This window comes from Takifugu rubripes, chromosome 19 (assembly GCF_901000725.2).
Source record: "Takifugu rubripes chromosome 19, fTakRub1.2, whole genome shotgun sequence".
In the NCBI taxonomy this organism is placed as follows: Eukaryota; Metazoa; Chordata; class Actinopteri; order Tetraodontiformes; family Tetraodontidae; genus Takifugu; species Takifugu rubripes.
This window is the reverse complement of record NC_042303.1, coordinates 1264089-1290460: the sequence shown is the minus strand read 5'-3', so window position 1 is coordinate 1290460 and position 26372 is coordinate 1264089. Positions and strand designations below refer to the sequence as shown.

The window sequence follows — 26372 nt, the reverse complement described above, 5'->3', positions numbered from 1 at the left end:
GGTCAGTTCTAGTGGATGAAGAGGCCATTTTCTTCTGTTTCCGTGGACATTAAAGCTGGTCATCAACCGTTTATGTTCTAATTAGGGTTCTCGATCTATCATGGGATGCAGCTAAAGGGCGGGAACCTTTTTGGTCATTTAGCACCTTTTAAGAATGAAAGGAGTGAACCAGAGGACCTTCCAGAGCCTGCTAATCGAAGGCTGCAAATAGATTACTGACTGTTCTTCTGGCTTTGCTACCCGATCCTCCTCCAGAGTGACCTTTGGTGTCGCCGTCCCCTGGAGTAAAATCTCCTGCATTTTCCTAGCTTGACAACGTGCTGAGATGACATTTTTAGGCTGTAATCTCACACCAGCTCGGTGTTTGGCATGCGCCTCACTGGGATGTCAGATTAGGTTTAACACAATGGTGAAATAAAGCCCTCAAAAATAAAAAGCAGCATTACTGCGCAGGCAGATCTGATGTTGTCCACTCTGGTTCTGCTGGTCCAAACTTGGCGTATTCCTGCACCAGGCTTGCTGGGGTGGGGGGGTTGGTTAATGGCTGGTTAAACCCGCAGCTGCTGGTCACAGATGCAACCCAAGGTCAGATCCCTCAGCCCAAAGCAGCCACACATTACATAATCAGTCAGCTGCTGCTACAGACCGCAGACGTTGACTAGTTACAAGCCCACAAAGAGGTGATTCAGCCCCAGCAAGAGCGTTTCCTGGCAGCAGACGAAAGCTGCCTTTGGTTTTTGCCTAAATGAACAGCCTCTCCGTGATAATGGCATTCCTAAATAAATGAAATGTCTCGCTGCAGTTTTGTCGTTATGATTGTCAGCTTCCAGAGAGATAACCATTGAATGCACTCATCAGGCTGACGAGCTCTCTGTAACTGTCCTCTTCTGTCTTTGTTGCAGGCCAGTTACCCCACATGGGAGGACTTTGTAACCAAAGGAGCCAAACTACAATCACATCTCAGGTAAACACACGCGTAGGGTTGTCAGTCATCCAGGTGGTAGGGGCTGGTCCAGGCGTAGGGTTGTCAGTCATCCAGGTGGTAGGGGCTGGTCCAGGCGTAGGGTTGTCAGTCATCCAGGTGGTAGGGGCTGGTCCAGGCGTAGGGTTGTCAGTCATCCAGGTGGTAGGGGCTGGTCCAGGCGTAGGGTTGTCAGTCATCCAGGTGGTAGCGGCTGGTCCAGGCGTAGGGTTGTCAGTCATCCAGGTGGTAGCGGCTGGTCCAGGCGTAGGGTTGTCAGTCATCCAGGTGGTAGTGGCTGGTCCAGGCGTAGGGTTGTCAGTCATCCAGGTGGTAGTGGCTGGTCCAGGCGTAGGGTTGTCAGTCATCCAGGTGGTAGTGGCTGGTCCAGGCGTAGGGTTGTCAGTCATCCAGGTGGTAGTGGCTGGTCCAGGTGTAGGGTTGTCAGTCATCCAGGTGGTAGTGGCTGGTCCAGGCGTAGGGTTGTCAGTCATCCAGGTGGTAGTGGCTGATCCACGCGTAGGGTTGTCAGTCATCCAGGTGGTAGTGGCTGATCCAGGCGTAGGGTTGTCAGTCATCCAAGTGGTAGGGGCTGGTCCAGGCGTAGGGTTGTCAGTAATCCAGGTGGTAGGGGCTGGTCCAGGCGTAGGGTTGTCAGTCATCCAGGTGGTAGTGGCTGGTCCAGGCGTAGGGTTGTCAGTCATCCAGGTGGTAGTGGCTGGTCCAGGCGTAGGGTTGTCAGTCATCCAGGTGGTAGTGGCTGGTCCAGGCGTAGGGTTGTCAGTCATCCAGGTGGTAGTGGCTGGTCCAGGCGTAGGGTTGTCAGTCATCCAAGTGGTAGGGGCTGGTCCAGGCGTAGGGTTGTCAGTAATCCAGGTGGTAGGGGCTGGTCCAGGCGTAGGGTTGTCAGTCATCCAGGTGGTAGTGGCTGGTCCAGGCGTAGGGTTGTCAGTCATCCAGGTGGTAGTGGCTGGTCCAGGGGTAGGGTTGTCAGTCATCCAGGTGGTAGTGGCTGGTCCAGGGGTAGGGTTGTCAGTAATCCAGGTGGTAGGGGCTGGTCCAGGCGTAGGGTTGTCAGTCATCCAGGTGGTAGTGGCTGGTCCAGGCGTAGGGTTGTCAGTCATCCAGGTGGTAGTGGCTGGTCCAGGGGTAGGGTTGTCAGTCATCCAGGTGGTAGTGGCTGGTCCAGGGGTAGGGTTGTCAGTAATCCAGGTGGTAGGGGCTGGTCCAGGCGTAGGGTTGTCAGTAATCCAGGTGGTAGGGGCTGGTCCAGGCGTAGGGGTTGTCAGTCATCCAGGTGGTAGTGGCTGGTCCAGGCGTAGGGTTGTCAGTCATCCAGGTGGTAGTGGCTGGTCCAGGGGTAGGGTTGTCAGTCATCCAGGTGGTAGTGGCTGGTCCAGGCCCAGCACAGAGCCAGCTGGACAGACCTCTCCCGTCCTGACCAGCTCAATGGGCTGAAACTGGGACATCGATCACGTTGTCCTGTGGTGGCAGGAATCCAGATCCCACCAGTCTAAGGTCCCCACCAGTAAAGCTGCCCACTGCTGCACTGGGACCACAGCTTGTCTTGCTCTCAGTTTAAAGCCCACCTCCTGGAACTGACACAACCGGGCTTTGTGCTTCCTCATGGAAGAACCGGAACGTCCGATCATCAGGTGTACTCTGTCCAACTGAACCAGAGTGTTTATTAACTGTTGAATAACCAGCTAATATAGTGGTGGAACTGCAGATAATTGGCTCCAGGAGCCGCGATGAAACAGCTGAAATGAACTTAATTTAAAGCTGTGCTGGAAATGGCTGCTGAACATGACTCAGTTTGATCTGTTCAAGACCAGATGTTGGCGCCTGGGACGTCTTCACACATGCGCTCTTGGTTCTCCTGCTTATTTTTCTTCAGGAAAGCTTGAGTTGAAATGGAACAAGATGTTATTTCTTTTATGGCCAAATTGCGAGGCCAGGTGGAGGGTCGACCTGCGGCGCTGCAGCTTTGGCCACGCCCCCACAGGATCAACCTGTTACACTGGTGCAGAGATGATATCAAACGGAGCTCTCTAAGGGGGAGATGGACTTCCTCCCGGTGTACCTGGGCTCTTGAAGTGGATCCAAATGCTCAGGAACCGACACCAACTCCACCTTTGACCTTATCCCACCCGGCTGCAGCTGCAGCTTTGTGTTCAGTTTAAGAACGACACTAATGCTTCCTTCTCACGCAGGACGACCATCACCATGACTGGAGCCTTCCTGGACGCCTTTCAGAAGGTGGCAGACATGGCAACAGGGACGAGAGGTACACACACACCCACACACCCACACACACACACCAACACACCAGGAGACGTCTATTATCGGCAGCACCTAAGAGAAAAGAGAAAGAAAGCATAATCAGTTCCAGGAGGTTCCATTTCTCTGAGTGGGCCGGACCCGGTGTCCGTTCCAACCATTTGTTTCACATTTTATCAGCGTTTGACTGGTGGAAGCTTGAAAAGAGCCGCAGCTTCTGTTGTGGCCTCGTGCTGGGGCCCTGAGGAACTAAGGGTTAGGGTTAGGTTAGGTTAGGGTTAGGGTTTGGGTTAGATTAGGGTTAGGGTTAGATTAGGTTAGGGTTAGAGTTAGGGTTAGGTTAGGGTTAGGGTTTGGGTTAGGTTAGGGTTAGATTAGGGTTAGAGGGTTAGATTAGGGTTAGGGTTAGGGTTAGATTAGGTTAGGGTTAGAGTTAGGGTTAGGTTAGGGTTAGGGTTTGGGTTAGATTAGGGTTAGGTTAGGGTTAGAGTTAGGGTTAGGGTTAGATTAGGGTTAGGTTAGGGTTTGGGTTAGATTAGGGTTAGGGTTAGATTAGGGTTAGAGGGTTAGGTTAGGGTTAGGGTTAGATTAGGTTAGGGTTAGAGTTAGGGTTAGGGTTAGGTTAGGGTTAGATTAGGGTTAGAGGGTTAGATTAGGGTTAGGGTTAGATTAGGTTAGGGTTAGAGTTAGGGTTAGGGTTAGGTTTGGGTTAGATTAGGGTTAGGTTAGGGTTAGAGTTAGGGTTAGGGTTAGGTTAGGGTTAGGTTAGGGTTAGGGTTTGGGTTAGATTAGGGTTAGGGTTAGATTAGGGTTAGGGTTAGAGGGTTAGGTTAGGGTTTGGGTTAGATTAGGGTTAGGGTTAGATTAGGGTTAGAGTTAGGGTTAGGTTAGGGTTAGAGTTAGGGTTAGGTTAGGGTTTGGGTTAGGTTAGGGTTAGATTAGAGTTAGGGTTAGGTTAGGGTTAGAGTTAGGGTTAGGTTAGGGTTTGGGTTAGATTAGAGTTAGGGTTAGGTTAGGGTTAGAGTTAGGGTTAGGTTAGGGTTTGGGTTAGATTAGGGTTAGGTTAGGGTTAGAGGGCTAGGGTTAGAGGGCTAGGGTTAGATTAGGGTTAGGTTAGGGTTAGAGGGTTAGAGTTAGGGTTAGAGTTAGGGTTAGGGTAGGGTTAGAGTTAGGGTTAGAGGGTTAGAGTTAGGGTTAGGTTAGGGTTAGAGTTAGGGTTAGAGGGTTAGGGTTAGAGGGTTAGGTTAGGGTTAGAGTTAGGGTTGGGTTAGGGTTAGGTTAGGGTTAAGGTTAGGGTTAGCATTAGGGTTAGGTTAGGGTTAAGGTTAGGGTTAGGGTTGAAGTTAGGGTTAGCATTAGGGTTAGGTTAGAGTTAGGGTTAGGTTAGGATTAGAGTTAGGGTTAGAGTTAGGGTTAGAGGGTTAGGGTTAGAGGGTTAGGTTAGGGTTAGAGTTAGGGTTAGGGTTGGGTTAGGGTTAAGGTTAGGGTTAGGTTAGGGTTACGGTTAGCGTTAGGGTTAGGGTTAAGGTTAGGGTTAGGGTTAGGGTTAGAGTTAAGGTTAGGGTTAGGTTAGGGTTAGAGGGTTAGGGTTAGCATTAGGGTTAGGGTTAGGTTAGGGTTAGAGGTTAGAGGGTTAGGGTTAGAGGGTTAGGGTTAGAGGGTTAGGGTTAGAGGGTTAGGGTTAGAGGGTTAGGGTAAGTGTCTGTCCTCCCACCCTCACGTGTTTCAAATGGACGACACTTTATCACGGTGCCTTAAAGTCCTGCTGAAAAGAGCTTTAATCCGTTACTCATATACTTTGCTTATTGTGTATAAATAGACACGTTTACTCCATTAAACTGATACCCAGCACAATGAAGCTGTAGAGGGAGTTCAACCAAAACCATCCAGAAAGGACCAACAATGACTCCCTGCCGTTGGGAATAGATCTGGTGTGTGTGTGCGTGTGTGTGTGTGTGTGTGTGTGTGTGTGTGTGTGTGTGTGTGTGTGAGAGAGAGTGTGCTGGGGCTTGTTGAGACGGTGGCGTGCGGCTTCTGTAAGGAGGAAGCTGTGTTTTCAGGAATCCCAGCGACACAGCGTGCGTGTGCGTGTGTGTGTGTGCGTGTGTGTGGGCGGTGAATCACGGACACCCTCTGCTGCAGACGTGCTCCGTCAGGCTCGCTTCAGTCCTGGGCCTGAGAGCGTGCACGTTGCTGCTGCGTCACCCACAGACGCGTGGGAAGGATGAAGCGGAGTTTAGGGAAGTCCACATGTCCGTTGGCTGCTCTCAGTCGTGCTCGGGTCCGTCTCCCCCAGAGGGACGACCGGCCCCAGCAGCGTTTAACAACACCAGCCTGTTGTAGAACTCGGTAACCAAAGGCTACGTGCCTCTCAGGACCGGTCGGACCCGTCGGGTGATTGGTTACCACGGTGATACCTGTACAGATTGTTTTTAAAATAAAGAACCAGCAAGAGACAATATTTGGAGTCTTTAAACTGGCATTGTGCCCTGGTTCCTGCCCGTGGTTCTTTTCTGGGTTTGTCCACCACAAGTTCAGACCCGTTGATAGGCCAATCAGCCTAATCCTGGATTTATCCCGACATGCCAGCAGAAAAGCCTTGAATATTCCGCGTTTCTCCGTGACCGCAACGCTCTTTTGGCGTGCTGGAAGACTGGCCCGGCTCTCCTGCGTCATATGCATCATATCGCGGATGGAGCCGTTCACGTGTTAGCGGTGCAAAGCCATTGCAGTGGAGAGGCCAGTCATGTGACCCGCGTCAGGGTGGATCCCACATGACTGCTGACATGTGAGGATCTGTTAGCAGCAGATTCTAATATAATAGTGAGGACCGCTGATGTTTTCCTCCTCCTTTTGGATGATGTGTAAAGGCTTTCATACGACACCTCTGATATAATGATGGACCGGACCCAGAAGGGGGGTCGGCCGTGTCTCCCTGCGTTGCTCCTTTGGTCTGTTGGTGGTCGACGGAGCTTTGATGAACACACGGCCGCCTGTTTACTCATGAATCGATGCCAAACTTTGACCCTGATTGATCATCCGTCCTCCTTTCCCGTCCAACTTTGGTCCAAAGTGCATTTGTTCTACTTAAACACACACACACACACACACACATCTTCACTAAATTACAGCTCGATACTAAATGTGGCCCAGTCAGCTGGTTTGGGAAGCAGGTTCTTCTCTGCTGACTCCTCATGACTGCTTTCCCCACCAGCCATCCAATCCTTGACGTTTTTGGCATCATGGGGTCCTCAAAGAATTCACACAAAGGCCAAATTCCCAGTCACGTGAACACACATCACAAGACTTCCCACTGGCTGCTGACTGGATGCATTAGAGGCTCTCTTAGGAAATTCTTTGTGTGACTTCAGGGACCAGGGAGTTCTCTTCCCTACGCTGTCTGATCACCTGCTCAGTTCATTCACAACACGGCTGAAAAATCAAAGATAAGAATAAAATCATTGGCATTCTTCTGGGAAAGAGGCACCTTTATGTGTGGGTGTGTGTTTTCTGTTCGACCAAATCAGGTCCAGCAGCTGGATGAACCCAAACACAACACTTAGCCTGCTTCCACCGTGTTAGCGTCAGTAGTGCAGCACTAGAGCGGGTGGACAGGGGACAGGGGACAGGGGACAGGGGACTAACAATAGTGCCAGATAAAAGAGACCGAGCTGCTGCTCAGCGCTGAACCGCAACAGGTGCGAACCCAAAACAACACACATGTTCGTGTTCTCACACCAAATCTGCCTGATCTTGTCAGGTCACATTTTTCTCTCAGGTTTTGTCCATTCAGTTCTGGATTCCATTAGACACATCAGAACACAAACGCACAAAGTGCTTACAGCAATTAGTTCCTGCCTGCAGCACACACACACACGCGCACACACACGTGCACACACGCACACACACCGTCATATACTACGCTCAAAGTCTCTTTGACAGGCCCAAATAAATAAATGTTGGCCTCATCTATCAGCTTAAACGTTGTTGTTGTTGTTGTTGTTAAAAGATGGATTTGTGTGTCCATTTTAGAGTTTTTACAGGATCCATGGATGGATTAGGATTGAACAGTGCAGGACAAACAAACAAGAGAATCATTGGTGTGTTTTCCCCATCAAAGTCGTATTGAAAGTGGCCGGATGAGGCTGAGAGGGAGGGCCGGGCTGATTCCCAGTGCTTCTGAGCCCTCCTCACATGGGAGCAGGCCTCCAGGCAATAGAGGGCCCAACCAGAACAGGTGTGCAGGAATCTGAGCGCCCGGCGGCACCGGTCCAACCCAGGCTTGCAGCAGTGTCATGTGACGCGGCTCCGTGCGCGGTGCGGCGTCGTCGGGCGCCAGCTGTGTTTTATTGTCTCAGCCTTTGGCTGCCTGTGCTCCCTACCGCAGGCCTCAGCGCTCAGATGGGCCTTTTTGGGTCGGTCTGTTCACATCACACGTCTGAACGTGGCCGGCCAAGCTGGTCGCTGCGGCCCGCTCCTAAAAACGGGGCAAACGGACCCCCGGGAGCGGCGTGGTGCCCCCGGGGCGCCCCTCAGGCCTGGGCCAGCATCAGAGGCCAGGTCTCAGCGTCTGGCACATGTCCTGTTGCTCTCCATCCTTGGCTTCATAAGCCACACGGCTGATGTTTTGACCTTTGACCTTTAGCAATGAGTAAGAGGATTAAACGACGGTCTCCGGCGACATGGAGCCATTCATGTTCGAGGAGGTTGCGCAACAGCCTTTGATCATCACGTCAGCGTTCATCGGCGCTTCTGTCCCAGACGAGCCCTCAGCCAGGACGGGGAGGGGCAGGGAAATCAGGCAAACACACCTCGCCACACCTTGATCGCTTCGCCCACACACTCTGCACGTGCACGTGCACACGCCAGCGCTCATGTCTGCGCTCGTCTATCCAGCGCTCTGCTCACACTCGTGCATCGGGGGCCAAAAATGGCTGTTTTGGCTGTGATCGGCCACCAAAGGGAGGGAAGAGAGGGAAGAGAGGGAAGAGAAAGAGCAAACTGGGATGGATGGGGGGAGGGAGAGATGGAGGGAGAGATGGAGGGGGAGATGGAGGGGGAGATAGGGGAGAGGTGGAGGGAGAGGTGGAGAGAGAGGTGGAGGGAGAGATAGAGGGAGAGACAGAGGGGAGATGGAGGGAGAGATAGAGGGGAGATGGAGGGAGAGACAGAGGGAGAGACAGAGGGGAGATAGAGGGAGAGGTGGAGGGAGAGATAGAGATCCAACGGTGCTTCCTGCCCCTCTCAGATCAGAACCATGCCGCCGGCCTTTATGGCCTGTGTGTTTATACAGAGAAACGCTCAGCGGTGACTCAGGTTCAGACACCAGGAGAGTCGCCGTTAACGCCGGGCTGTTGCCATGGCGACCGCCCCTTAAACAAAGTAGATCAGATGAAACGTGTCTAGCTAGGATCACCCTCTTCAGTCCTGTTCTTGAGGCTCTTCCTGCTTTAGGATTCATTTATAAGGTGTTAATAAGGTGTTAATAAGGGTTTGGATGAATTCTATAACAAACCTTATTTCACAATGGGCAGTGAGTAAGGTGCCAATAGTGTGTGTTGCTCATGCACGCACACACTATTGTTGCATTACAACACTGGTCATGAGGTCTTAATCGTGTTACAGTTCTTGGATGCAACTTTATTAGCCACTAATCTCTCCCTCCCCCCCTCCCTCCCTCCCTCCCACACACACACACACACACACACACACACACACACACACACACCTCCACAGCCTACTGCTTGCCTCAAATGTTCCATTGTAACTGCTTGTGGCCTCGAGATCAGACATTTTCTCTCGGAGATGTGCTCGTCTTTTTAAATCGACGTTACTGGCTACGGTGGCTCGCCCCGTTCCCCTGGACCCCGACGGCCGGGTCCCCTGGACCCCGATGGCCGGGTCCTCTGTACCCCAACCAGCGGGTCCCCTGGACCCCGACGGCCGGGTCCCCTGGACCCCGACGGCCGGGTCCCCTGGACCCCGATGGCCGGGTCCTCTGTACCCCAACCAGCGGGTCCCCTGGACCCCGACGGCCGGGTCCCCTGGACCCCGACCGGGGTTTGTAGCCCCGCTCTGAGGGTTTGAGCCGGAGGTGTCGCCACCCCTCCCCCACCAGACCAGTCACCCGGTATCTGCTTTGCTCCCGCCTGTGTTTTCCAGGCGCCACCAAGGACATCGGCTCGGCATTGACCAGGATGTGCATGAGACACCGCAGCATCGAGTCCAAGCTGAAGCTGTTCACCACGTAAGACACGCTTGGCTTTGGGGGGAGACGGGCGTGCTGTTCTGAGGGCTCAACGCTCTCCCTTTCTCTTGCCCAGGGCCCTTTCAGAGAGCCTCATCACCCCTCTGGAGTTGAAGATGGAGGAGTGGAAGAAAGGGGCCGGTCAGCTGGACAAGGACCACGCCAAAGGTACGCCGGCGGGCCACGTGCGCAGACACGTGCGCGCGGCCTCCTGCTCACGCTGTGCTTTCTTGTCCTTGTTTATCAGAGTACAAAAAGGCCAGAGCGGACATCAAGAAGAAGTCTTCAGACACCATCAAACTGCAGAAGAAGGTGAAAAAAGGTAAGAGCACCGACCTGCGCCTGACCCATTTGGGTTGCACGTCCTTTTACTTTGACTCCCTCAGAACCTGGGGCATTCCCAGCCAGGGTCCTGGCTCTTTGAGAAGATGCCACATGTTGAGCTGCACCAGCTTAGCGTCCTGTTCCCCGTCTCAATAACTCAATAATAATGTGAGATTTCCCCTTCTTCATCTCCATTTCTGGGTCATTCTTCAGCCATCTTGATGACTAAGTGCAGACACATAGAGAAGCGCTGAAATGGTGAATTTATCCAAATCATTAATTATCTCCGTCACCCAGCCACCAACACCCGTGTGATGTGAGTGATCGGACCCCTGTAAAGCCGGGTTCGGTCGTGTAGTGCCGCCTGCTGGTGACACCTGGGTGGTGCACCACCTTCTGTCCAGGCTGGTTCTTCCACATGGGGTCGGCGGCTGTTCCGTTTTAGCTTCGGCTTGTTTGTTTCCTGCGACGTGGTTTATTCCGGCTCGTTTCCTGATGGATTCGCCCTCCTCTAGGGAAGGACCAAGCTCGGGGCCAGCTGGACAGCGCACTGCAGGACGTCAACGTGCGCTACGCCGTCCTGGAGGAGACGGAGAAGCGGGCGGTGTGCAGGGCGCTGGTGGAGGAGCGGGCGCGCTACTGCAGCTTCGTGAGCATGCTGAAGCCCGTGCTGGTCGGTGCCGCTCGCACGGCCTCCTCCGGCCCACGCTCGGCCAGGAACCTCACCTTCTCCGTCCCATGTGTGCAGGACCATGAGATCAACATGCTGGGGGAGGTCACCCACCTGCAGACCATCCTGGAAGATCTGATCCACCTGACGGCCGAGCCCAATAAACTCCCAGCAGCCAGCGAACAGGTAGGAACCTTCATCATCATCATCATCTTCATGATGTCATCGAGGTTTCTGCTCACGGAGATCATCACAGTCAGGATTTGTTTGGGTCACATGACACTTTCCTTCATCTGGATGCAACATCTAGAGCGTCCTGATAGTGGTGCTGATTCTCAGTATGTGCACGAGGGCGTGCGCGGGTTGATGTTCTGATGTTCTGATGTGTCCAAGGTCATTTTGGACCTCAAAGGCTCGGAGTTTAACTACACCTACCAGACCCCTCCTGCATCTCCGAGCAGCACGCTGTCCAGGAAGAGCAGCATCAGCAGGTGAGCAGCAGGACCCACGTGCACACGGAACAGGAGGTCCCCGTGAGGGGGCTGGTTAGGACGCGCGCGTCCAAGTCCGGCCCACTTCCTGACGTCCAGTACGGCGCTGCACGGAGGGGTGGTGGCGCCAGCACGTGTGAAACGTCTGTGGCGCTGCTCCACAGGTGTCTGTTGTGTTTAATGCCAGGCTCCGTGTCGTCCCAGCAGCTACCAGTCGGGGTCGGTGAGACACGTCCCCTCCTTGGACTCCATCGGCTGCGCCGTGGACGGATTTCATCTCCAGGTAGAAGCTTTTGGAACGGTTTCAGAAGCTGCTTTACATTCGTTTTCTTCTCAGAACCGTCCGGCCTTCCTGTAATCTCTCTGCTGGTTTATTTCCTTTGGCTTGTTTTGGCATATTGACCGTTTGGAAACCTAAAATTCCCATCCTTTGGAATGACAGTGAAAGCAACGCTGTAGATGAGACACATGCTAACTGCTCATATCTTCTTTGAGAATGCTGCTAGCGACGCAGCGCTTGCTTGGATGTTGCCTCCTCAGTAGGAGCCACTCGTGGCGTGGCACGCACGCCCCGGCACGCACGCCCCGGCACGCACGCCCCGGCACGCACGCCCCGGCACGCACGCCCCTGCCCCCCGGCGCTCTGACCACGCCCCGGGCTTCTCTCCCGTGACAGTGACCAGACTGGCTCTAACCTTTCCTGTGTAGCCCCGCTCGCTCCCCAGCCGCCCTGAGGAAACCCGCCGCTCCCTCAGCGAAGGCAACTCCCCCGCTCGCCTCGCTCACCACGGTCACCACGGTTACGCCGCTGGCCGCGGCCACCGCCCCCCGGCGGGTCGCCGCGTTAACCGCAGGGCACCGATCGCTGTGAGAAATGGAATCAAATCCCACCTTTCCCATTCCATCCCAATGTCGTGTGTTGAGGTCTGTGGAGAGCGCTCAGGCTTGTTGTGTCCTAGCACCAGAGGTGTGAGCGTCCCCTGTCCCTGTGTCCTGCGTCCCCTGTCCCTGTGTCCTGCGTCCCCTGTCCCTGTCCCTGTGTGTTGGAGCCCATCAGGATGTCCCAACTGTCAGCACCCCTGTTGCTCTGGATCATCTCTCCTGTGTGTTGCTTCATGGTGGCGTCAGTGACGTGGACCTGGCGGAGCCGCTGGACCCTCGCTGGCTCCGGAGAGATCCGATGACTTTAACTTCCTAATACTCCCTCTTTATCGCAGGACGGCGCCAACCCCATCAGTCAGCTGGCATCGGGGGGCATGGGTGAGACGGAGAACGGGCTGTCCGCCCCCCCGCTCAGTGCTTACGTCCACCATGGGGACAGACTCCGAGCCATGTCCACGTCTGGGAAGGTGAGTGCCTTCATCTGTGGACTGTGCAGACTGTTCTGGGACTACAGGTGTGCTGGTTCCCCCTCTGCTCAGGCGGGTGCGGGCCAGGACCAGCTGACCCTGTCTCTGGCGGCGCTGAGCTCAGACGCTTCCAGGAGCAGCAGAGATTCTCTGCACTGCTCCAGCGGCTACAGCACCCAGACCACCACCCCGTCCTGCTCGGAGGACACCATACACTCGCACGGTAGGACCTCTGCTCCCCCCCCCCCCCCCCCCACGGTAGGACCTCTGCTCCCCCCCCACGGTAGGACCTCTGCTCCCCCCCCCACCCCCCCCTCCCTCCCTCCCTCCCTCCCTCCCACGGTAGGACCTCTGCTCAGGTCGGCCCGGCCTCCCGGAGAAACGCTCCCAACAAATGTGATGGATCCAACTCACCCTTTGGCCGCCTCGGCCGTGTCTCTCTCTCTCTCTCTCTCTCTCTCTCTCTCTGTCTCTGCTCTCTCTCGCTCTCTCTCTCTCTCTCTCTGTCTCTGCTCTCTCTCCCTCTCCCTCCCCCCCTCTTTCTCGCTCTCGCTCTCTCTGCTCTCCCCCCCTCTCTCTCTCTCTGTCTCTGCTCTCCCCCCCTCTCTCTCTCTCTCTCTCTGCTCTCTGTCTCTGCTCTCTCTCTCTCTCTCGCTCTCTCGCTCGCTCTCTGCTCTCTCTCTCTCTCGCTCGCTCTCTCTCGCTCTCTGCTCTCTCTCTCTCTCGCTCTCTCTGCTCTCTCTCCCTCTCCCTCCCCCCTCTCCCCCCCCCCCTCTCGGCTAATCTGCTAAATGTCCTTGCTTCCTTCTCTTCCAGTGGTAAAGAGAGAACCTTCCCTCTATGGTAGGTCTCTGACTACCCGTCTCTTTGTGCTTCTCCAGCCTCCTGCTTGCTAAAAACCCCTTAAAGTGCATGTGGAGTCGCTCCCACACACTCGTCCCACACACTCGTCCCACACACTCGTCCCACACACTCGTCCCACACACTCGTCCCACACACTCGTCCCACACATCGCTTCCTGCCCCTTTGCTTTCCAAATAAATGCAGAGTTTTGCAGTGTGGATGTAGTTAACTACCGCTTTAGTGATTCATGTACACACTGGCTGGGCCGTTAAAGCAGAGTTTTAGATCCCCAGCAGACCTGCTGACACGTTCTGGTAGCTTCTCTGCTCTCTCTCTCCCCCCCTCCCTCTCTCTCTCTCCCTCCTCCCCTCTCTCTCTCTCCCCCCTCCTCTCTCTCTCTCTCTCTCCCTCCTCCCTCTCTCTCTCTCCCCTCCTCCCCTCTCTCTCCTCCCCCCCCCCTCTGTTAAAGCAGAGTTTTAGATCCCCAGCAGACCTGCTGACACGTTCTGATAGCTTCTCTGCTCTCTCTCTCTACTCTCTCCCCCCTCCTCTCTCTCTCTCTCCCCCCTCCTCTCTCTCTCTCTCCCCCCATCCTCTCTCTCTCTCTCCCCCCTCCCTCTCTCTCTCTCCCCCCTCCTCTCTCTCTCTCTCTCCCCCCCTCCCTCTCTCTCTCTCCCCCCTCCTCTCTCTCTCTCTCCCCCCTCCTCTCTCTCTCTCTCTCCCTCCTCCCCTCTCTCTCTCCCCCCCCCCCTCTGTTAAAGCAGAGTTTTAGATCCCCAGCAGACCTGCTGACACGTTCTGGTAGCTTCTCTGCTCTCTCTCTCTACTCTCTCCCCCCTCCTCTCTCTCTCTCTCCCCCCTCCTCTCTCTGCTCTCTCTCTCCCCCCTCTCCTCTCTCTACTCTCTCCCCCTCCCCTCTCTCTCTCCCCCTCCTCTCTCTCTCCCCCTCCTCTCTCTCTCTCCCCCCCCCTCTCTCTCTCCCCCCCTCTGTTAAAGCAGAGTTTTAGATCTCCAGCAGACCTGCTGACACGTTCTGATAGCTTCTCTGCTCTCTCTCTCTCTCTCTCCCCCCCCCCTCCCTCTCTCTCTCTCCCCCCTCTGTTAAAGCAGAGAGTTTTAGATCCCCAAATTGCTGCCTGTTTTTTCTTCTTTGTTTCCAAGGTGCTAAAGTTGTTTAGTAGCATGTGGGATGTTTTAGTCAGAGCTGTTAAAGGTGTGTCAGGATACACAAATACCACTAATGCCACCATCTCCCCCCTCTCCCCCTCTCTAGCCGACTATGAGTCCATCTCTCTCCACGGAGATGTGGACTCTGTGTCCCTCCATCACCTCTCTCACGGCACCAACTTTGACAAATCCTCCACCATCCCGCGGAACTCCGACCTGAGTCTCCAGTTCAGGAAGTTGGCCCAGTCCAAGCGGCCCACCTCCACCGTCAGCCTGCTGGCCGAGCCCGACGCCGCGGGCCGACCTGGACACCAGCTGCCGTCCCACACGGCGACAATCAGGCGCAAACCCTCCTCCAAGCCGGCGTACCGCAGGGGGACCATCAGCGGGGGGGTCCCCATCCCCATCTCCACCCCGCAGATTCCCCGCGGCAGCGAGGAGAACGTCTTCATAGCGCCCTCTGCTGGAGGACCGGGGGGCTTGGGTTACAGTAAACTCTGCACCTCCACCCAGAGCCTCAGTGCCTTGGGTCCCTCCTCCTCCCCGTACTACCAGCTCATCCCCGGCCACATGCCCATCCCTGTTGCCGTGCCCACCGTCCCCCCCCAGCCAGCGGAGGAGAGCAGCATAAAATACCAGCAGATCAACTCCAGGAGTCAGCAGCTCCAGCAGCAGAGAGCGCTGCAGCAGCACCAGCAGCAGCAGCTGCAGATGAACCCCCCCGTGCAGCAGTACGGCCTGAACCCCCACCCCCACCAGAGCCAGAGCCAGAGCCAGTACCAGCTGCCCCTGAGCCAGCAGCAGCAGCAGAAGCTGTTCCAGCAGCAGCAGCAGGCTCAGCTCCAGGTCTTGGTGTCCGCGGGAGACTCCTCCACCAGCGGGGGCCTCGGTGCTCCTCCTCGGCCCCGGGCCCCCTCATCCTCCACTGGGGGCCTGGAGCAAACGAGCCAGACGGGGGGAGAGGGAGGAGGAGGAGGAGGAGGAGGAGGAGGTCTGCTGTCACAGATCAGGAGCATTAAACTCAAACGAACCACCACCGACGACCGCTCTGCCCCCCTCCTGCCCTGCCCCCCCGCCCCCAAGTGACCGGGCTGGGACGCTCTGCCCCCCTCCTGCCCAGCCCCCCCCCGCCCCCCAGTGGCCGGGCTGGGACGCTCTTAGTTGCCTCTAAAGTCGGAGAGTTCTCCTTGATTGCAAGTAGTTGCCTTTATTGCTGGAACGCCACGTGTGTCTTATTATTATTTTTTTTAGTTTTACTTCCTGTTAAGATTTATCTCTGTTTTAAGTATTTCACACATGCTGTCATTTCCCGTTGCTGCGTCAACAGTCTTCTGCCCCCCCCATTGGTTGTCCCGTCTGACCCAGGCAACTTTGTAAATAGTTGCTCCTCCTCCCTGAGAAAGCTTTAGCGTGTGGGCTCCTTCACCCTTTGCTCCTCTCTGGGTCGTTTGGGGGTCGCGCTTTGGTGCGTCCAGGCTGAGCCGTGGCGTGGGGGGGTGGGGGGGGGTGGGTGCCGGTGCTGGGGTGTGTTGGACCAGTACCAGCTTTAAAACAGCCACCGCTCCTCCTGACTCCTGAGGCTCTCAATAAGCTCTGGGTGCACTTGGGGTGATGATGGAGGTCAGCTCAGGGCCCCCCCGGGGGCTTCAGCCCACCCCTGTAGTGCAGATGTTCGGCCATGTTGCCCCTGAGCTGATGGGCCTTTCCCGCTACACAACCCAGCCTTTCCCATCCGGAGTGCGTTTGGATCCTCGATCCAGAGGGTGGGGGGAGCCGGTGGACGGGGGCCCAACGGGGCGTCAGGGTGGAGCTTCTGCAGGAGGGGCCTTGACCTTAGTGGGGAGCAGGACCAGGACCAGGACCAGCCCCTTCAGGTCCAGGAGGGCGGAGGTTTGCTCAGGGGCACGTGATCAGAGTGCAGGACTAGAAGCCACATTTGCTTTAACTATTTAAGTATTTATCTGCAGACGTTGGTTGGGCTCCAGTAGCTGGTTCTAGTTGGGATCTCCAGACGTTGGTTGGGCTCCAGTAGCTGGTTCTAGTTGGGATCTCCAGACGTTGGGTGGGCTCCAGTAGCTGGTTCTAGTTGGGATCTCCAGACGTTGGTTGGGCTCCAGTAGCTGGTTCTAGTTGGGATCTCCAGACGTTGGGTGGGCTCCAGTAGCTGGTTCTAGTTGGGATCTCCAGACGTTGGGTGGGCTCCAGTAGCTGGTTCTAGTTGGGATCTCCAGACGTTGGGTGGGCTCCAGTAGCTGGTTCTAGTTGGGATCTCCAGACGTTGGTTGGGCTCCAGTAGCTGGTTCTAGTTGGGATCTCCAGACGTTGGGTGGGCTCCAGTAGCTGGTTCTAGTTGGGATCTCCAGACGTTGGTTGGGCTCCAGTAGCTGGTTCTAGTTGGGATCTCCAGACGTTGGGTGGGCTCCAGTAGCTGGTTCTAGTTGGGATCTCCAGACGTTGGTTGGGCTCCAGTAGCTGGTTCTAGTTGGGATCTCCAGACGTTGGTTGGGCTCCAGTAGCTGGTTCTAGTTGGGATCTCCAGACGTTGGGTGGGCTCCAGTAGCTGGTTCTAGTTGGGATCTCCAGACGTTGGTTGGGCTCCAGTAGCTGGTTCTAGTTGGGATCCTCTTCCAAAATCCTGAGAATGCTCCAGATGTCCTTTAAATCTCCTGCTTTTGTGCTTGTTCGGAACAAACCTGCTCTTATTGTGATAGTGAGCAGGACGTGGAACCACGCTCAGAGTCCCCCCTCAGGAGGAAGATCTCTTACCTCCAAAGGTTGCTGGTTCAATCCCCCGTCGGGGCAGATCCGCAGCTGTTGCCCCGCTTGGCTCACTTCCCTTCCAGAGCTTTGATGACGTGCTTTTTGGAATTGTGCTTGAAATAAACGGCTTCTATGTTTCCCACCACTGTCTCGATGGATCTGGCCCGGTTAAAGTTTAGGATCTAAAGTTTGCTGTTGCTCTGCTGTGGGGGGGGCTTTAATCTCAGGATGTCTGTGTTGGGGGGGGGGGCTTTAATCTCAGGATGTCTGTGTTGGGGGGGGGTGCTGAGCAGGGTTCTCTGGTACTTTTGACGGGCCGACCCTCCCAGTCTGCCCAGCACCCTGCAGCTGTATGTCTATATAAACGTGCACGTCTGTGCGTGCGCCCACCCTGACTGATCGCGCCGCCGTTTCTGTCGAGATGCCTTAAAGGGGGGGTGGGGGGGGGGGATTATGGAAAAACGGGAAGTGTGGGATGACTTGAACAAGCGGAATGTATAAAATGTTTGTTCCTGTTTGTTGTCAGCTGTGGGATCAATAATAACACCTGAGTGGTCCAGTCTGTGTGTCTGCTGCCCTCCTGCCCCCCCCCCCCCAGCACCAGCACCAGCACCAGCACCAGCACAGCCATCCCTCTATTTCCAGCCACCTTTTTCCAAAGCAAAGGTCAACCAAGGTCAAGCTCCTGTGTTAAATCTAAGAGATAAAACTAGCCTGACACTTCACCAGGATCCACTGGGCCACTTTGACCAGATTAACCAGTTTAGCTCTGGCGTTGACCAAGTGAATAAATGTGTGGACGCCTCGGTTGACTAAGGAGCCGTCGGGAACCTTCAATCGTAACGGATTTCGTGCGGAGCGTCTTTAAAAGGCCACATGTGTCACAGCTGCAGCTCCCTCTGACAGAAACACCGACTCCTGTGACTCACTGCAGCCGTTACTCATGACCCCCCCCCCCCACACACACACACACACACACTCACACAGGGAGCCAGGAAGCTCCGGGGAGTCCGAGGGGAGAGGATCCAACCGCCCCCCCTCCTGGAGTGGCTGCAGGACTGTTGGCAGAAAAAAATAAAGCTTTCATTTGCTGATTGTTTGAATTCCTGCTTCGTTTCTGCCCCCTCTGACCCCTGGTCTCCCCCCCTCGCCAGGTCAACTAGATCCTTTATACATACAGTCCGTTCAGGTTCCCACGGTAACGGCTGCACAGAACAGCTTGAAAATGTGCTCGTGTTTATTCTCCCAAGCTAACTCTGTAAACACGCCCTGCAGTGGAATTTGCTGCGCGGTAATTCAACTTTTCTAAAGGCCGACGATGTTTTTAACGAGGTGTCCAAAGAGTAGCGGTAGTGAACCAACCGGCGCTCGTGCACGGTGAACCAACCGGCGCTCGTGCACGGTGAACCAACCGGCGCTCGTGCACCAGGTCATTTAACCCAGCGGCAGGAACCCTGACACTGTCTCCTCTTACTGGAGGGTGAGACAGGTGAGACAGGTGAGTGGTGCGACCTCCAGGCCAGAGTCACCTGACACTGTCTCCTGTTACTGGAGGGTGAGACAGGTGAGTGGTGTGACCTCCAGGCCAGAGTCACCTGACACTGTCTCCTGTTACTGGAGGGTGAGACAGGTGAGTGGTGCGACCTCCAGGCCAGAGTCACCTGACACTGTCTCCTGTTACTGGACGGTGGAGGGTGAGACAGGTGAGTGGTGCGACATCCAGGCCAGAGTCACCTGACACTGTCTCCTGTTACTGGAGGGTGAGACAGGTGAGTGGTGCGACCTCCAGGCCAGAGTCACCTGACACTGTCTCCTGTCACTGGACGCTGGAGGGTGAGACGGGTGAGTGGTGCGACCTCCAGGCCAGAGTCACCTGACACTGTCTCCTGTTACTGGACGGTGAAGGGTGAGGACAGGTGAGTGGTGCGACCTCCAGGCCAGAGTCACCTGACACTGTCTCCTGTCACTGGACGCTGGAGGGTGAGACGGGTGAGTGGTGCGACCTCCAGGCCAGAGTCACCTGACACTGTCTCCTGTTACTGGACGGTGAAGGGTGAGACAGGTGAGTGGTGCGACCTCCAGGCCAGAGTCACCTGACACTGTCTCCTGTTACTGGACGGTGAAGGGTGAGACAGGTGAGTGGTGCGACCTCCAGGCCAGAGTCACCTGACACTGTCTCCTGTTACTGGACGGTGAGACAGGTGAGTGGTGCGACCTCCAGGCCAGAGTCACCTGACACTGTCTCCTGTTACTGGACGGTGAGACAGGTGAGTGGTGCAACCTCCAGGCCAGAGTCACCCGTCACTGTCTCCTGTTACTGGACGGTGAAGGGTGAGACAGGTGAGTGGTGCAACCTCCAGGCCAGAGTCACCCGTCACTGTCTCCTGTTACTGGACGGTGGAGGGTGAGACAGGTGAGTGGTGCGACCTCCAGGCCAGAGTCACCTGACACTGTCTCCTGTTACTGGACGGTGAAGGGTGAGACAGGTGAGTGGTGCGACCTCCAGGCCAGAGTCACCTGACACTGTCTCCTGTTACTGGACGGTGAAGGGTGAGACAGGTGAGTGGTGCGACCTCCAGGCCAGAGTCACCTGACACTGTCTCCTGTTACTGGACGGTGAGACAGGTGAGTGGTGCGACCTCCAGGCCAGAGTCACCTGACACTGTCTCCTGTTACTGGACGGTGAGACAGGTGAGTGGTGCAACCTCCAGGCCAGAGTCACCCGTCACTGTCTCCTGTTACTGGACAGTGAAGGGTGAGACTGGTGAGTGGTGCGACCTCCAGGCCAGAGTCACCTGACACTGTCTCCTGTTACTGGACGGTGAAGGGTGAGACAGGTGAGTGGTGCGACCTCCAGGCCAGAGTCACCTGACACTGTCTCCTGTTACTGGAGGGTGAGACAGGTGAGTGATGCGACCTCCAGGCCAGAGTCACCTGACACTGTCTCCTGTTACTGGACGGTGAAGGGTGAGACAGGTGAGTAGTGCGACCTCCAGGCCAGAGTCACCTGACACTGTCTCCTGTTACTGGACGGTGATGGGTGAGACAGGTGAGTGGTGCGACCTCCAGGCCGGAGTCACCCGACACATCTCCTGTTACTGGACGGTGGAGGGTGAGACAGGTGAGTGGTGCGACCTCCAGGCCGGAGTCACCTGACACTGTCTCCTGTTACTGGAGGGTGAGACAGGTGAGTGGTGCGACCTCCAGGCCGGAGTCACCTGACACTCTCCTGTTACTGGACGGTGAGACAGGTGAGTGGTGCGACCTCCAGGCCAGAGTCACCTGACACTGTCTCCTGTTACTGGACGGTGAGACAGGTGAGTGGTGCGACCTCCAGGCCGGAGTCACCTGACACTGTCTCCTGTTACTGGAGGGTGAGACAGGTGAGTGGTGCGACCTCCAGGCCGGAGTCACCTGACACTGTCTCCTGTTACTGGACGGTGATGGGTGAGACAGGTGAGTGGTGTGACCTTCAGGCCAGAGTCACCTGACACTGTCTCCTGTTACTGGACGGTGAGACAGGTGAGTGGTGTGACCTTCAGGCCAGAGTCACCTGACACTGTCTCCTGTTACTGGACGGTGAGACAGGTGAGTGGTGCGACCTCCAGGCCAGAGTCACCTGACACTGTCTCCTGTTACTGGACGGTGAAGGGTGAGACAGGTGAGTGGTGCGACCTCCAGGCCGGAGTCACCTGACACTGTCTCCTGTTACTGGAGGGTGAGACAGGTGAGTGGTGTGACCTCCAGGCCGGAGTCACCTGACACTGTCTCCTGTTACTGGAGGGTGAGACAGGTGAGTGGTGCGACCTCCAGGCCAGAGTCACCTGACACTGTCTCCTGTTACTGGACGGTGAAGGGTGAGACAGGTGAGACAGGTGAGTGGTGCGACCTCCAGGCCAGAGTCACCCGTCACTGTCTCCTGTTACTGGACGGTGAAGGGTGAGACAGGTGAGTGGTGCGACCTCCAGGCCGGAGTCACCTGACACTGTCTCCTGTTACTGGACGGTGGAGGGTGAGACAGGTGAGTGGTGCGACCTCCAGGCCAGAGTCACCTGACACTGTCTCCTGTTACTGGACGGTGAGACAGGTGAGACAGGTGAGTGGTGCGACCTCCAGGCCAGAGTCACCTGACACTGTCTCCTGTTACTGGAGGGTGAGACAGGTGAGTGGTGCGACCTCCAGGCCAGAGTCACCTGACACTGTCTCCTGTTACTGGACGGTGGAGGGTGAGACAGGTGAGTGGTGCGACCTCCAGGCCAGAGTCACCTGACACTGTCTCCTGTTACTGGAGGGTGAGACAGGTGAGTGGTGCGACCTCCAGGCCAGAGTCACCTGACACTGTCTCCTGTCACTGGACGCTGGAGGGTGAGACGGGTGAGTGGTGCGACCTCCAGGCCAGAGTCACCTGACACTGTCTCCTGTTACTGGACGGTGAAGGGTGAGACAGGTGAGTGGTGCGACCTCCAGGCCAGAGTCACCTGACACTGTCTCCTGTCACTGGACGCTGGAGGGTGAGACGGGTGAGTGGTGCGACCTCCAGGCCAGAGTCACCTGACACTGTCTCCTGTTACTGGACGGTGAAGGGTGAGACAGGTGAGTGGTGCGACCTCCAGGCCAGAGTCACCTGACACTGTCTCCTGTTACTGGACGGTGAAGGGTGAGACAGGTGAGTGGTGCGACCTCCAGGCCAGAGTCACCTGACACTGTCTCCTGTTACTGGACGGTGAGACAGGTGAGTGGTGCGACCTCCAGGCCAGAGTCACCTGACACTGTCTCCTGTTACTGACGGTGAGACAGGTGAGTGGTGCGACCTCCAGGCCAGAGTCACCTGACACTGTCTCCTGTTACTGGACGGTGAGACAGGTGAGTGGTGCGACCTCCAGGCCAGAGTCACCTGACACTGTCTCCTGTTACTGGACGGTGAGACAGGTGAGTGGTGCGACCTCCAGGCCAGAGTCACCTGACACTGTCTCCTGTTACTGGACGGTGAGACAGGTGAGTGGTGCAACCTCCAGGCCAGAGTCACCCGTCACTGTCTCCTGTTACTGGACAGTGAAGGGTGAGACTGGTGAGTGGTGCGACCTCCAGGCCAGAGTCACCTGACACTGTCTCCTGTTACTGGACGGTGAAGGGTGAGACAGGTGAGTGGTGCGACCTCCAGGCCAGAGTCACCTGACACTGTCTCCTGTTACTGGAGGGTGAGACAGGTGAGTGGTGCGACCTCCAGGCCAGAGTCACCTGACACTGTCTCCTGTTACTGGACGGTGAAGGGTGAGACAGGTGAGTGGTGCGACCTCCAGGCCAGAGTCACCTGACACTGTCTCCTGTTACTGGACGGTGATGGGTGAGACAGGTGAGTGGTGCGACCTCCAGGCCGGAGTCACCCGACACATCTCCTGTTACTGGACGGTGGAGGGTGAGACAGGTGAGTGGTGCGACCTCCAGGCCGGAGTCACCTGACACTGTCTCCTGTTACTGGAGGGTGAGACAGGTGAGTGGTGCGACCTCCAGGCCGGAGTCACCTGACACTCTCCTGTTACTGGACGGTGAGACAGGTGAGTGGTGCGACCTCCAGGCCAGAGTCACCTGACACTGTCTCCTGTTACTGGACGGTGAGACAGGTGAGTGGTGCGACCTCCAGGCCGGAGTCACCTGACACTGTCTCCTGTTACTGGAGGGTGAGACAGGTGAGTGGTGCGACCTCCAGGCCGGAGTCACCTGACACTGTCTCCTGTTACTGGACGGTGATGGGTGAGACAGGTGAGTGGTGTGACCTTCAGGCCAGAGTCACCTGACACTGTCTCCTGTTACTGGACGGTGAGACAGGTGAGTGGTGTGACCTTCAGGCCAGAGTCACCTGACACTGTCTCCTGTTACTGGACGGTGAGACAGGTGAGTGGTGCGACCTCCAGGCCAGAGTCACCTGACACTGTCTCCTGTTACTGGACGGTGAAGGGTGAGACAGGTGAGTGGTGCGACCTCCAGGCCGGAGTCACCTGACACTGTCTCCTGTTACTGGAGGGTGAGACAGGTGAGTGGTGTGACCTCCAGGCCGGAGTCACCTGACACTGTCTCCTGTTACTGGAGGGTGAGACAGGTGAGTGGTGCGACCTCCAGGCCAGAGTCACCTGACACTGTCTCCTGTTACTGGACGGTGAAGGGTGAGACAGGTGAGACAGGTGAGTGGTGCGACCTCCAGGCCAGAGTCACCCGTCACTGTCTCCTGTTACTGGACGGTGAAGGGTGAGACAGGTGAGTGGTGCGACCTCCAGGCCGGAGTCACCTGACACTGTCTCCTGTTACTGGACGGTGGAGGGTGAGACAGGTGAGTGGTGCGACCTCCAGGCCAGAGTCACCTGACACTGTCTCCTGTTACTGGACGGTGAGACAGGTGAGACAGGTGAGTGGTGCGACCTCCAGGCCAGAGTCACCTGACACTGTCTCCTGTTACTGGAGGGTGAGACAGGTGAGTGGTGCGACCTCCAGGCCAGAGTCACCTGACACTGTCTCCTGTTACTGGACGGTGGAGGGTGAGACAGGTGAGTGGTGCGACCTCCAGGCCAGAGTCACCTGACACTGTCTCCTGTTACTGGACGGTGAGACAGGTGAGTGGTGCGACCTCCAGGCCAGAGTCACCTGACACTGTCTCCTGTTACTGGACGGTGGAGGGTGAGACAGGTGAGTGGTGCGACCTCCAGGCCAGAGTCACCTGACACTGTCTCCTGTTACTGGAGGGTGGAGGGTGAGACAGGTGAGTGGTGCGACCTCCAGGCCAGAGTCACCTGACACTGTCTCCTGTTACTGGACGGTGGAGGGTGAGACAGGTGAGTGGTGCGACCTCCAGGCCAGAGTCACCTGACACTGTCTCCTGTTACTGGACGGTGAGACAGGTGAACAGGTGACGTCATGACGCGCACAAACGCGCGGTGTTGCGGCAGCTGCAGTTCGGGGCGCCGCCGCCAGAGGGCGACCGGGGAGCGGTTGTGTCCACAGAGGTTTTCCACCCGGGCTGAAGTCCTCAGGAGGCTGGAACCTTTCCGCTCACCTGCCTGAACAGGATGAGCTGGTGTCAGAGGTGAGAGGGTTGGACGAAGCAGCGGAAACGTCAGGTTCCAGCTGAGATCCTGGTTATTCTAAAAGAAACAATGTTTAAAGAAACATTCAATCACTGACGTGCTGAAACCAGTTCAGCTCCACGTCCTGTCTCACATACGAGCGGTTCTAAGGCTGAGAGCCCGGCAGCGGTTCTGGCTGGGCAACAGACACCAAATTTAAATGTTAACCGATGGTTTCAGGATCAAACGTGACATTTGTTATCTGAGGGCCGACGGCGGCGGGATGAAAGGGCCCCCCTGGAGCCCACAGATAAGAGGCGGCCCAGGATGGAGCCCAACCTTTAGGAGGACAGGACGTTCAGACCTGGTTTAGATAATCACAGTTCTCCGAGCGGCCGAGTGAGCGTGACGCCAGGTGAGAGTGCAGATAAGCTCTGGAGTCCCCAGGTGACGCACTCTCGTTCAGAGTCTGTTTCCTTTCTGACCACACACACACACACACACACACACACACACACACACACACACACACACACTTCCTGCCAGTCCTGTCCCCCGAGTTAGCTGCGCGGGGAAACATTGCAATAACCTTTCCAGTTGGCCCTCACCACGGAAACCTGACGTTGCCGTGGCGCCAGGTAGTGTGTGTGTGTGTGTGTGTGTGGCCCTCTGCAAACACACAGTCCTTAACGAAGGCCTGTACGGCGGTCCGTGGCAGCGCCGACCGCCCCCCCAGGCCGACGGAAGGTGGCAGCTCACCAGGTGAGCGTGTGCCGTCTGTACGCCCTGGCTCAGCCGGGGAGGTCCTCATGGGCTCCGGTGGACTACAGCAGCAGTCGAGAACCCCAACATCTGAACCCTCGTCCGTGGCTCCTGTTGAGGCTTCTTCTCTGTGCTCGGCCAAACATCTGGAGGAGGCCCACCAAAGACCACCTGAGCCGCCTCCTGCAGGGCCAGGCTGGTCTGTCCTGACCCTGGTGCAGAGGACTTTCTTCAGACGTCTGTATGTTAGCGTCCTGCTGGTCTTGATCCAGGCCCCGTGACTGAGGACGGGCAGCTCCATGGGGGCTCCTCTGCTAGCTCTTTGTGGGCCTCTCGCAGTGTTGCTCCCGCCGGCGTCCCCACACCAGCCCCTGGACGGTGGCCGCCCAGCCTGACCCCCTGCCCTCTGCCCCCGGGTCAGGGTATTTAAGGCGCTGGAGACCTCCCTCCCACGGTGGGGTGAGATCAATGATCAGGACCTTGAGCAGCGACTGATCACAGGACCGACTGGTCTGGGTGGGATCCAAGATGGGGACCCTGGACTCTCAGGGGTTTTCGCAGACCTTTATTCCACTGGTGCTGTTCTGAGATTAAAGCGGACTTTGGTTCCAGTTATAACATGACTATAAAAACCCGGATGTGACTTTTGGAGACGACGTTTTACCTGTGAGGCCGAAACAAACAGAACCTTCTCCTCCGAGTCCTGTTCTGCCTGAGGAGGGTCGGAGAGGAACGTTGGCCCTCAGCTCTTTTGTTCTGGACGCTGATCCGTCTGTCGGCCTTCCCCAGCCTGTTCCAGCCTCGTTGGCCTGTCCAGCAGGTTGTCTGCAGGGAGGTGTCGCCAGGGCAACCAGCCTTCTGGACCTTTGTTCCTGTTTACTGCCTGGAGGAGGCCGTGAGGACCTGGTGATCCAAACTTCAGCAGCCGGTCAGCGGCTGACGAGGGAGGCGCCAACAGCCAGGACGGTGCGTTTGTGAGTGTGGGAAACCACACAATCTCTGGAATCCACTGTTTTAACCCTAACCCAACCAACACCAGCCATTAATGACCACCAGTAAAGACCAGCTTTGTTTTGCTCCTGTGTCTATTTCTTCGCTGGCACATTTTGATGTGTTTCCTTCACTAGTTTCATCAGTCTCGAGCAACACACTGAAATAAAGTGTTTTAGCTAAAAGGAAACTTTACGATTACTGGAGCCGTACAGCTGTTGAGCTATTTCTGCATATTTAAGTGATAATTTTGGTATTTTAGACACAAGCTTCCTAGCCTAATTACACACACACACACACACACAAAACTTTTAAACAACAGGTTATCAAGCATGTGATATACACAGCAAACATGACATTGGGCAAGTAAAGTAAACACACACACACACATCTTTGTCCTTCTATCTTGGTGAGGACTTTTATAGACATAATGCATTACCCAGCTCCTGACCCTGACCTTTACCCTGACCCAG

At 56.1% G+C, this 26372-nt stretch overlaps 2 protein-coding genes across 13 annotated transcripts in view; one reads left to right on the top strand and one right to left on the bottom strand.

The window, feature by feature from the left end:
* Positions 1–18195, top strand: part of mtss1 (MTSS I-BAR domain containing 1) — a 23428-nt gene extending 5233 nt beyond the window's left edge. Inside the window, exons 2-15 of one of the 5 annotated variants that reach the window (XM_029826775.1) lie at positions 903–964; positions 3175–3248; positions 9404–9488; positions 9565–9656; positions 9736–9810; positions 10328–10485; positions 10561–10668; positions 10876–10973; positions 11181–11256; positions 11682–11840; positions 12191–12322; positions 12395–12545; positions 13139–13165; positions 14439–18195. In XM_029826775.1, the coding sequence (XP_029682635.1) occupies positions 903–964; positions 3175–3248; positions 9404–9488; positions 9565–9656; positions 9736–9810; positions 10328–10485; positions 10561–10668; positions 10876–10973; positions 11181–11256; positions 11682–11840; positions 12191–12322; positions 12395–12545; positions 13139–13165; positions 14439–15418 (2277 nt within the window). In that variant the 3' untranslated portion in view covers positions 15419–18195. Of the gene's footprint in view, positions 1–902; positions 965–3174; positions 3249–9403; positions 9489–9564; positions 9657–9735; positions 9811–10327; positions 10486–10560; positions 10669–10875; positions 10974–11177; positions 11257–11681; positions 11841–12190; positions 12323–12394; positions 12546–13138; positions 13166–14438 lie in introns of all 5 variants that reach the window. The other 4 variants (XM_029826774.1, XM_029826779.1, XM_029826780.1 and 1 more) reach the window with 4 other exon arrangements.
* The window catches only part of LOC105418562 (WW domain-binding protein 11-like), a 1118483-nt gene that overhangs the window by 423796 nt on the left and 668315 nt on the right, over positions 1–26372 (bottom strand). The window lies entirely within an intron of this gene.